This window comes from Cajanus cajan, chromosome 5, assembly GCF_000230855.2.
Source record: "Cajanus cajan strain Asha chromosome 5, NIPB_CcT2T_4, whole genome shotgun sequence".
NCBI lineage: Eukaryota > Viridiplantae > Streptophyta > Magnoliopsida > Fabales > Fabaceae > Cajanus > Cajanus cajan.
In genome coordinates, this window is record NC_138521.1 from 31,188,558 (window position 1) to 31,201,203 (window position 12,646).

At 25.8% G+C, this 12,646-nt stretch overlaps 1 protein-coding gene across 1 annotated transcript; it reads right to left on the bottom strand.

Moving 5' to 3' along the window:
* Positions 1–314: 314 nt before the first annotated feature.
* On the bottom strand, positions 315–11,746 carry LOC109790118 (putative prolyl 4-hydroxylase 10). The gene is made up of 7 exons (XM_020349221.3): positions 11,367–11,746; positions 11,201–11,291; positions 1,414–1,511; positions 1,216–1,313; positions 925–1,054; positions 637–824; positions 315–529 (listed from the first exon to the last, which is right to left on the bottom strand). Exons 1-7 carry the CDS (start codon positions 11,543–11,545, stop codon positions 462–464), a joined length of 852 nt encoding a protein of 283 aa, XP_020204810.1. The 5' UTR covers positions 11,546–11,746; the 3' UTR covers positions 315–461.
* Positions 11,747–12,646: the final 900 nt, after the last annotated feature.

Here is a 12,646-nt window from a genome sequence, read left to right on the forward strand (position 1 = left end):
CATCTGATTTATTTAATAAAAATAAATAAAACAAAAATTACCATAAAAATAAGAAAAAGGTTTAAATAAATTTAAAGCCCAAAAGCTAAATAAAACATCCAAATAAAGTCCAATCCACTATAGCATCTTTAGTAATTAGTGTTAGGCTTATTAAGCTCTTCAATTTATTATTTTTAACTTTCTTTGACCTTCTTTCTTTTATTGAGCCTTCCATTAATTAAAAATCATATTTTAAAGTATTGAATCTTCACATGTTCCAATCACCGGATCTCGAGATGAATTCCCTCTCAATAGAACTTAATAACAATAATATATAACATTAATAGTATCAACAATAATATATAACATTAATAGTATCAACAATAATATAAAACATTGTTTTCTAACCTTAATTGTATAGTTATAGTTATATCAGTAAAACAAGGAGATAAACACCTATTATAATGCCTATTAATTTATGTTTAGTATTCACCGACACGCAGCCATTTTGTACATGACCACTTATTACCCTTAATCACTGGACAACTACCTGAAAAATATCAAGTAAACAGAAAGTTTTGTTAATTTATCTTCTATGAAATTGAAAGCTTGTAGACTATATATATAATTAAAAAATAAAATAAAATAAAAACTAACCATGCAAACTAGATAGATCATAAGTTGCATCAGGGTTCAAGCTCCAGAAAAGTAAAGCATCACCCATCTTTGGCTTAATTGAAAGTCCTTTTTTACCACATTCAGAAAGCTCATTCCACCAAGGCACAGAGCTGAAATTTCCCTTTGCACGTGGGAACACTGTCTCACCCCCTTCTTCAACATCTGAACTGCATCATTAGAATACAGTAAGTGCATAACATGAGTATCATGTCTTCATACATATCCAAGACAAATTGCATGAAGTTAACAAATTAATAAGTCACTTACAGGTACATGAGCATTGTTGCTATACGCTGGCCCCCATTCGCAGTGTTCACCTTGTCCGTAAAGTAGTCATGATGAGGCACATACATTTGTCCAACTTCATAATGGAGAACTTGAAGTCCTTCACCATGCTCTGCATATTTTCAGACACGTCTTATATATATAGTTATTCGTTTAGTATCGAGGAAAAATAACATTTAACATGTTTTGATACAACCTTAAAAAAGTTGCGCATAAATTCTTTATTGACAAATAGTCTTTAAAAAGAAGTGGCAAAAGAGAGAAAGTACATACCTACAGGTATAAAAGTAACATCTGAAATTCTTTTCTCAATGTCCCTCACAATTTGATCTCGTCCTCTGGCAAGGAAAGTACCAGAGCTTGTCCGTGCACTAAATGCAAAAGATAAGGATTGCAGTCAACAAAATGGTGCAAAGGCAAAAGATATTCATTTCCAATACTTGATAGAGAATTGTAGAGGGCAAATCCAACCTGCTGTCTACATCCTTTCCAGTTTCATCATCAACAACTTTTGACTTATGCATGTCTGGCTTTGCTATATTAATTAGATATTCACATTCCTCCTTGCTCTGTTAAGATTATTCACCCAGATTTTATTATGTCAAAAGTGGAGACACTGAAATATCAATACTCCACTGCGGGAAAAATGACTTACAATTTAGATATTTTGTTCTTACAGATATAATGGCAGCATGTAAAACAAATAATTACTTCTGCATATAAATATTTAGTGTAAGTAAGAACTAAATATTTGTATTTATAATTATTTATTGTAGATAAAACTTAAAAATTCATTGATATATACATATATATATATATATATATATATATATATATATATATGTATATAACTTACATAATAAGTAGATTAATCATCTGTAAATCAATATAAAACAAACATTTAGCTACAAATTTTCAACTTTTAGTAACAGTTTTTTTTTTTTGTCTAATATTTTTATTACATGTCAATTTGCTTGTAATGTATGTACAGTTAGGTACTCACATTAAACATTGGTGAAACACAAGATAACAATATCATGTTAAAGTGGTATACAAAAATTAAAATAACATATCGTTTCAATAACTTAGAGAAGTAAGCAGAGGAAGTCCTAAACCATGACTATAGTTGAGGAAAAAAAAAAAAAAACCTTCGTCTTTGGTAAAGACTACAGGGTTGCGAGAGGAAAATGGATAAACAGAATATTTGGAATGAAAATTACTTGTTGCTAGTTAGGTATAAAAAATTAAAAAAAAATTGTGAGGATCCTCAAAGTGGAAAACTGTTAATTTGTACTCCACTTCATTACACTGCCTATCCAATACTATAATCATGATTAAAAACCAGTGACAAGCACCAAATCAGTGGCGGAGCTTAGTTGCAGGCGAGGCGGACCGTGGAATTCTAATATATATATATATATATATATATATATATATATATATATATATATATATATATATCAAGGATTTGTTTACTCTAGAAGTAAATATACCTAGACTTACTTTATTCAATAACTCATTTTATATCAAATTTTCATGATTCAACTATTGAATCGAAATATTAAATGGATTTTAAATTTTTTTAAAACTTACAGATATGATTTGTGTATTAAAAACTTTAAATTAAATAATTAGATCTTTAAAATTTAATGTAGAACATGAGTTATTGAGCGGAGTAAACGAATCTCTCCTCTCTCTATATATGCACACACCAATGTTCATTGATTCAATTTATGTTATGGTTAGTTTTCAAGTCTCAAAATCTCGAATTTGATATAAAAAGGAAAAAAAAAAAAAAGATACTAAGATAAGCTTAATGTAGTCAAGGTCATCAGGAAGACTAATTTCAGCCAAAGCTAGAAGATACTCCTACCAATGCTACGTACCAAATATATATATATATATATATATATATATATATATATATAGGAGGGTTCAAACAACACCGGTGTAATTTTTACTAAGAGTTACACCGCTCAATAATCATTGATTCAATTTATGTTATGTTGGTTTTCAAGTCTCAAAATCTCGAATTTGATATAAAAAGGATAAAAAAAAGATACTAAGATAAGCTTAATGTAGTCAAGGTCCTCAGGAAGACTAATTTCAGCCAAAGCTAGAAGATACTCCTACCAATGCTACGTACCAAATATATATATATATATATATATATATATATATAGGAGGGTTTCAAACAACACCGGTGTAACTTTTACTAAAAGTTACACCGCTCAATAACTTTATATTAATTGTGAATTTTGTAAATCCAACCGTTAGATTGAAAGTTCTTTATTCTTAGATCATATATACAAAATTTTATATTAATCCAAGATAATTTGATACTTCATTCTTATAAAACAAAATGGACGTAATATATTCATTTTAAAATATACTAAAATATGAACACTTTGATTACCTTCGAGTAGTTATTCAATTTTGACAAAATTTGATATACACATATAAAGTGATATAAATTTTCAATCTAGCGGTTAGATTTACAAAATTCACAATTAATATAAAGTTATTGAGTGGTATAACACTTAGTTAAAGTTACATCGGTATCATTTGAACCCTCCTCATATATATATATGTGTGTGTGTGTGTGCGCGCGTGTGTGTGTGTGTGCGTGTGTGTGCGCGTGTGTGTGTGCGTGTGTGTGTGTTATTAATTAATTTGTCGTACAAAATTCTTTTACTAGTTTCATTGTCAGTGAAAACATCAAACTATGTACACTAACTAATTAGTATCAATTATGATATTACCAATACTATAAAACTATTTTAATTTGTCATTGTTAATTATGTCATTACTAGTGTTATTGTCAATGAAAATATAACATTAAACCAACTAATATCACAAAACTATCTTAATTTATCACTGTCAATTATGTTATCAGTCGTCATGAGAAACTAAGATATATTTTTAAAATCATAGGAACTATATAAAATGTTATATATTAAATTTGAGAACTAAAATAATAATTTTATATTTTGATGATTAAAAACACATATTTAGTTTGAGATACCAGAAGAATGAATGAATATATATATATATATATATATATATACTAAAATAATTTTTTTTTGAAATTATAAGGAAAAGAAATTTAAATTTTAAATTTGGAAGATAAATAAATTACCAATTTTATTAATTAATTATTTTCTTAATTTAAAACTATTTTCATTGCATTGTCTAAATCCATTTTTTTTATAACTTTTATATCTTCATTCTGCTATAGAAAAACTTATACAATATGAGTCGAACTTCAGAATTTTTTATTCACATTTTTTTCATTAATTTTGTGCTCTTTTTTCAGTCAATTTTGTTTATCTTTTTTTAAATATTTTATTATATTTTTGGAAAAAAATATGATTATTCCCTTAAATTTATCAAGATATATATAGAAATATTTTGATTTTTTCCTATTCTTTTAAAAATTTCGTTTTGAATAACAAACCTAATTTTCTTTCTAAATTTTATCATAAAAAAATCAAAGATAAAATTTAAAAAAAATTTATTTGTACAAAACCAGGGTATAAAAGGCGTAAAAAATTACATGAGTAGTGTTATTTATAAAGTAAAAATATAATACCATAAAAGATAATAAATTGTAAAAATTAATTAATATTTTAATATCATTTAATACTTAATATCATCGTAAAATATATTATCAAATTACATTTAATTCATATATTATAATCCTAATCACATTTCTTAGGAAAAAAAATCTCACACGTGCATAAGATCATAAATGTCAAGAAAAATTAATTTGGGTTGATGCAAATGGTAAGATTGATATCACTTATTTAAGTGGCAGAGAGATTGAAACTTGACTTTTGTGGAAAAAAAAAATTAAAACTAAGAGTGAATTTCCACCTATTTAGTGTTTGTCGAACTTCAAAAAAGATTATCCTGTATTTAATAAAAACACTTATTGATAATGAAAAAAATACAAACAATTCGTGAATGAGCAGTGCTCCTATAGACACAATTCTTGCATGAACCCTTAACACTTAAGTCCGAATATTTAACCATTGAACCAACAAGTTTCTATAATAAATATATGAAAATGATAATATATATATATATAGTAAAATTTCAAATATATTTATTACTATTAAATAAATTTATATATATATATATATATATATTAATGATAATAAATTAATACTAATAATAGTATTACTATATTATTATATTTAATACTATTTTGAAATTATACAATTATTTACGTTGATTATGACTCAAAATTTAATGTATTATCTATATGTTTTGTATGATCTTTCATATGTATAGTCTTATAGGTTCAGTATGTCTTCGTTACTCTGAATAGCTCAAATAACTATATAGTTTGTCCTCATTAGTCTGGTAGTTTAGTTCGTCCTGCCTTATAAGACTTAGTCTTAGTATCTTGAGTCTCTATATGTGTGTGTGTTTGGGGATCCTTTCATTTGAGAGTGGAGTGCTAACTATGAATAAAGAGTGAGAATGTAAGTGCAAGCGCTATGAAAGAGATACATAAAGAGGGAAAGAGAACTTATTAGAGAGATCAAAGGGTTTTTAAAAAGAGTAAGAGGTTGCTCTATTGTAAAGACTTAATCTTGTTTCCATATAATGGAATCTACTCTCACCTGTGCATGTAAGCCAAACTGTTTGAACCGTGTAAATTTGTTGTGTTCTCTTCTCTTAATCTTTTTCATTTTGTTATTGTGTTTATGTTTTATGTTCTTGTTGGTTATTTTCATTTTTTGAAATTATTTTGTTTGTTCTTGCATAGAGTCTATTCTTGCAATATTAAATGATGAAATAGAGTCCTTGGATAAAAATCAAACTTGTAAGCTTGTGAATCTACCCAAGAATTAGAGGAGTGGTTGGATGCAAATGGATCTTTAAGAAAAGGAAGGTCCAGATGTGGAGAAAGCAAGGTACAAGGCCAATCTTATGGCAAAGGGTTTTACCCAAATGGAAGGGATTGACTACAATGAAATCTTTTCACCTATGGTAAAAACACTATTTTATAAGGATTTTGATGGGAATTGTGAATCAGTATAATCTAGAGTTGGGACAATTGAATGTCAAAATAGTTTTTCTTTATGGGGACCTTGAGGAGACTATCTACATGCAACAACAAGAGGAGTTTGTAGATGATAAGTCTAAGGTCTTTCACTTTAGAAAATCACTTTATGGCTTGAAATAGAATATGTGTCTAAAGTACAAGAAGTTTGATGAGTTTTTGTTAAACTTGTGTTCTTTTAGGTGCAACTATGACAATTGTGTTTACATATTAAAAAGATAATAACAATGTGTTATTTTCTTGTTGCAATATGTGGATGATATTCTTATAGCATGCTCTAGCAAGGATGAGATTGGTATGTTGAAAGAGAAGTTAAAGCTTAAGTTTGTGATGAAAGATTCTAGTGTTGCTAAAAGGATACTTAGGATGAATATTATGAGAAAAAGGTCACCGGGAGAATTGTTTTTATCTTAACATGGATACATGTAAAAGATAGTGGAGAGGTTTAAGATGCATTACTTGTTGATGTCATGTGTCTTAGTGAGATTCTTAGGTTGATAGGGAAAGGTTTCATCGTGTTCTATTTCTTTGCTCAATCTAAATATATTAGCACTCCTTTCGATCATCGCACAAGGTTCTCTATCACACAAGCTCCTAACACTAACAAATAGAGGAGGAAGATGTGTTCTATTCCATATGCATGTGGAGTAAGGAGTATCATATGATATGGTTTGTAATGGCCCTAATTTGGCTTATGCTATTGCCATTATTAGTCTTTTTATGGCAAATCTGGACCGAGCTCATTAAGAGGCTTTAAAGTGAGTTCTAAGGTGTTTTAATGGTTCTCTAAAATCTGGTTTTAGGTATAAGAAGACAATTCAAGGTGGAGAAGCTAGTGGAGTATGTTTATGTAAAACTATATAGGAAATGTTGATACTAGGAAATCATTACCTGAGTATGTGTTCACTTTGTTTGGGACAATTGTTAGTTGGAAAACAAATTTAAAACTTGTGATAATTTTGTCTACAACACAAGCATAACATATTGCTCTTTCTGAAGTAGTGAAGGAGGCTTTATAGTTAAAAGGGATGATTGGTAAATTGGGTATATATGTCACAAAAATGCATGATAGTTCACTGTGATAGTCAAAGTGTTATACACCTTCAAAATTATCAAGTTTATCATAAGGGGTCAAAGCATATTGATATAAGGTTTCACTTCATCATAGATGTGATAGAATTTGGACAAATCCAGATTGAGAAAACTGCGTTTGAAGCAATCTTCTCAATGTGTTTACAAAGTATTTTTCTACACCCAAGTTTTAGCATTGCTTGTAATTGATCAACTTAGTTTGATGTTCGTTTTGAAGTGGAAGAATAACGTTGTGGTGAAAGTGTTCTTTTTTGTAAATTTAGAGTCAAGGTGGAGAATTGTTGATTATGACTCAAAATCTAATGTATCATTTGTATGTTTTGTATGGTCTTTCATTTGTATAATCTTATAAGTTTAGTCTCTCTCCTTTTGTCTGATGGGTTCAAATTATATAGTATGTTTTCATTAGTCTGATGGTTTAGTTTGTCCTGTATTATAAGACTTAATCTTAATATCTTAAATCCTTGTGTGTGTGTGTATGCCTGGGAGTCCTTTCTAAGATGTGAGACTGGAGTGTTAAGTGTGAGCATTAAAGAGTGAGAACATAATTAGGTGTAGGAACTGTGAAGGAGATACATAAAGAGGAAAAGAGAACTTGATAGAGAGGTCAAGAAATTTTTGAAAATAGTAAAAGATTGTTTTGATGTAAAGACTATATCTTATTTTCAAGTAGTAGCATCTACTTTCTCTTATGAATGTAGGTCAAATTAGTTGAATCACGTAAATCTATTGTATTATCTTTTATTAATTTTTATCATTTTATTGCTGCATTTTTTCTACATTTATGTTTTACATTCTTGTTGGATATTCTCATTTTCTATATTTTTTTTGTTTTTCTTACACAAAATTTGTATATTTAAGTTATCATTCATGTATCTAGAAATATATATTTTCTACTATCAAATAAGTAAAAATTAGTATATATGAATATACTTTTTTGAAAATATAAAAATACTAAACATGATATAAATATATTAAAAGAATGTTAATTATAAATATATGATATAAGTATATATAAAATTTAGTAAATAAAATATAGAAATTAGATACTCAATACTTGCATCGTATAATTTCAATTAATCTTCTTGTGATAAATTTATATTTATTTAAGTATTAATTTATTAATTAATATAGTGATAATATTTTTATAATATTAATATTAAGTTATCAATAATGTTATTATTACTAATTATATATAATATAATTTTTATTTAATAATAATTATATGTGTAATTTTAATTTTCATTGAACACGTATATATTATAATTTTTTATTTTGATTTAAAAAAGAAAAACAAAACCTAATAGTTTAGTGATTAAAAATTGTTCTTGAAAGTAATGATAAACAATTATAATCTTATTTTTAAGAATAATCTTCTCTAAAGTGAAAATTTCCATTTTAAAGAATAAAATACAATAATAATTATTGATTAAAAATTAATGATTGATATCATAATTAATTTTAAATTTTATTTTATAACAATTTAATTTTATCATGTTTTAATTATTAATTTTATAATTAATAATTGTAAGTGCACTTTATCATCTAAAATACACTCATCACTTTACAAGAGTTAAATCTCATTTTTAAATATGCTGAAAAAATGTCCTACTTTTATATGTTATTCGTTAAATAAAAAAAATTAATATTAACAAAAAAAAGATAGAAAGACTAAAATCAACTTTTATATATTAAACGCGAAAGATTATCTTATGCAGGAGTATTTAATTTTTTATTTACTATATTTATTTAACAATTAAATTTTAATACTTTAAAATAAATTATAAATAATTGAAAACAATCTCTTGTTGTAATACAAATTATTTATCTTACATTGATAATATAATTTATATTTTAAAAATATCTATTTACTAAAAATTTACATATAATTTATATATCTAAATATAATATTTATTTGTATATATAATTTACTATAAAATTTAGTTATATATAATAAAAAATTTAACAAGTGAAATATAGAGATTAAAATACTAATTTATATATATATATATAGAATTAAATATATTTTTAATTCTTGAACTTTTATAATATATCTACTAATATTAGCCTCTCATCTTTTGCTTATATTTACTTTTAGTCTTTGAAATTTTTCTCACCATAATATTTTGATGTCTAATATCAAAAAGAAAATTTTTTCATTGAAAAAAAATTCAAAGATTAAAATTAAATAAAATTTGTTCAAAAAGACTAAAAACAAAAATAGAAAAAAGTTCATGAACTTGAAAATATATTTAATTTTATTTTTTATTCACTAAAAATAAATAAAATTGACAAAAATTCATAAAGTAAAAATATATTTAATCCTATTTTTTATTCATTAAAAATAACCAAAATTAAAATATCTATAACTTTTACAAAAGCGATTTTTGTTATTTTGTGTACATACTTTTTCTAACATTCTTATCCTTTAATAATAATATGTACTTTGGTTAAAGGATGAAATTAAAAATAAAATATCCTAAAAAAAATTAAATCATAATTAGTTCAAAGTAATTGTACATAATAATGCTATTTTTTCTCTCTCTTCATTTTTATTACACTCTTAAACTAGGGGTGTGGACCACTAGGGTTAGCCTAGTAGTTGGGTGGGGAGGGGTTAGGATAGTTAGAAACATGAAGACCTATGCTCAATCCTCATTACGACCATCTTTGTAATCTTTCCTATCTTTACAAAAAAAAACTAGGAGTGTAAATGGGTTCGGTTGAGCCAGGTTTGGATAAGACCATTACTTGACCTAATCAAAATTTAATAGGTTGAATTTGTGCAACTTTTTTTTTTAATTCAATCCAACCCAACCCAAACACGAATTAGTTTAATTGGGTCAACATAATTATATTAATTTGTAAGAATTTAAATATTTTAAAATAGATGTAAATTATTTGATGCATTAGTTGTAAATTCTATGTTATTAACTTATAAAACAAACAATGATACAAATTAAATTCTATAATAAATTTATTAATTTGTTACATTATTATCAACTCAAAAAACTAACATTAATTAATACAAAATAAAATTTAAAATAAATAGATTATATTATTACAATACTATCAACCTAAAACACAAAACTTGTTACTAAGTAAGAGTGACAGTGAAAATTGTCTTAAACAAATAATTATTTAAATATTATTATTATTATTATTATTATTATTATATATGATCGGGTTAGGTCAAGTCTATAACAAATTGAAAATAAAAAAATCTATTATTTGACTTGTACAGTATCGAATTTTGATTGGGTTGGATTAAGTCTGATTCGAACACTAAAAAAATACGATTCAAATTCATTGGATTGGTTTAGATCAGTTTAGATTCACAGGTTACTCGTAACTACTTACACTCCTATTTTAAACTATATCCCTGTGTTTTTTTTTTTTTTTACAAATATAATAATATATTTACTTTTTTCTCTTATTTTATTTTGTTTTGTATAATCATAGAGATATAGTGACCTTTTCTCACTCTCATATACATATTATAAATTTGACTTTTTCTTTTAAAAAGTGGAGAGATTTCACGCTATTAATTAAAAAATTCATGATAGTTAATTTAATTTTATTATAAATATATTTAATTTTATCATAATTCTTTATCTTTAATTTTTTAATAAACAGTTAGTATTATATTTTATTTTTTAAAATGCACTCACTTTAAAGGAGTTAAATTCAAATATTATATACTTAAAATTTAAGATGAAACTTTGACTTTAGTTTACTGAAGAACAATATTAAAATGCAGTTAATAAATTTTATTAAATTTTTACCTTTTTTATTGCTATTATTATGTAAACATAAGAAAAATTGTATACCAATTTGTATAATATTATTTTTGTGTTTATCTTTTTCTATTATTTTATTTACTATAAAAAAAATATTATTAATAATAAAAAAGATAAATACAAAAATAATATTATCCAAATTACTATACAATTTTTGTACGGGTCTAAAATTTCACTATTATCTTTCTAGTCATCTTATAACATGGGAGTTTGTACCGCCATGCATGAATCCACCATTGAAATCGAATGGCATTGAAACTAAAAGAGGGTGACAAAAATGAGAAGAACTGACCAGAAAATTATGATGGATAGCAGCTCTGGGCTCCCAAGAGATAATCTCAACCCACCGCTCTCCTTGATCGTGGTCTTCACCACCTTGGCTTCTGCACGAAAGAGAAAATCGTGAGAGAAAGTTGAAAGAGAAAAAGGAACAGAAGAAAGAGGGAACATTGACACACATGTGAGTGTTGCGAGCAATGGAGTTGAGATCGTTGGGTTTGGAGAGAGCAGAAGAGGCAGAGAGAATGCGGAGAGCGAGAAGAATGAGCGTGAAAAACGTGACTGTCACGAGCATCGTCACCGTCAGCCTCCACCACGATTTCCGAGGCCCAGCCCGAGACTGCTTCGTCTTCGCCATTTGTGAAAAAAGTGAGATCCGAAATTGAATTGAATCAAGGAAACAGAGAAAGAACGCTCTTTAATGTGTTTTCCCCTGAGACTGAGTGTGATGATAGGAAAGGTGGATTATGCTTCCACTTTCACTTCTGCGTCTGTTTTTCCTTGCTATTGTAGTGGTCTTCTTCAGTATCTTTGTATTAAATGCAATTTTTTTTTTTTTTTTTTACATTTTTAGTAATTATATTATCCTCTTTTCTTTATACTTAAATAATTACATAGATTAAAAATAATAATAAATATATTATCTTTTATACAATTTTACTATAAAAAATTTATCCTCTCAACACTACAAGAAAATTATCATATAGTGACACACACTCTATAATGACACAATACGTGTCACTAAAAATTATTTTTACTCATACAATAAATATAATTTATGTTGATATATTGTTAAAAATTGTGAGTATAGACTATAGTGACACACAAAATATGTTGTTAAATCTCATTTAAAATCAACATTAAAATTGTATGTAACTATATGTCAAATAGATATATACTTACGTATATTATATTTATAATAACACTTTATATATCACTATATGTAATATTTCTTACTTTTAATTGTGGTGGAACAATTTATGAGATAGACAAATTAAAAAAAAATTAATATTACATTAAAAGTGAGAACATATGACATATTCAAATATTTTTTAAGTATTAAAATTGTACTGGTCAAATTGAGTCAAAGAGAGTATATATTATAGACTAATTTATATTTCACTACTTTGAGGTGTTTTTATATGACATTACTTCTTCCAAAATTCAATATTAATTCTTTCAATTCTTATTATAAGACAGAATTTTCTCAAGATAGTTTTTACAATTTTTATAAAATATTATTTTTTTTTGTTCCTATTAAAGATTGTGAGTAGGTGTACTTATTGTTGTTAAATAATAATAAAAAAAGTTAAAAAATAAATGTTCTTTCTCTCAAATTTGCATCCTCTTCATTTCCTAATGTCCTGTCCTGTTACTGTTTATTATTAAAGCATTCTTTTAGAAGAATTATTAAAGGTCTTTTTTTTTGCGTAAAGGACATTAATATTTTTATGATTGA

Coding starts and splice junctions, on each gene's coding strand:
- LOC109790118 (XM_020349221.3), bottom strand. CDS start 11,545: ATGGCGAAGACGAAGCAGTCTCGGGCTGGGCCTCGGAAATCGTGGTGG. Junction 1,314..1,413: donor GGAAAGGATGTAGACAGCAG/GTTGGATTTGCC, acceptor TTTTGCATTTAG/TGCACGGACAAGCTCTGGTA. Junction 825..924: donor GCAACAATGCTCATGTACCT/GTAAGTGACTTA, acceptor CTAATGATGCAG/TTCAGATGTTGAAGAAGGGG.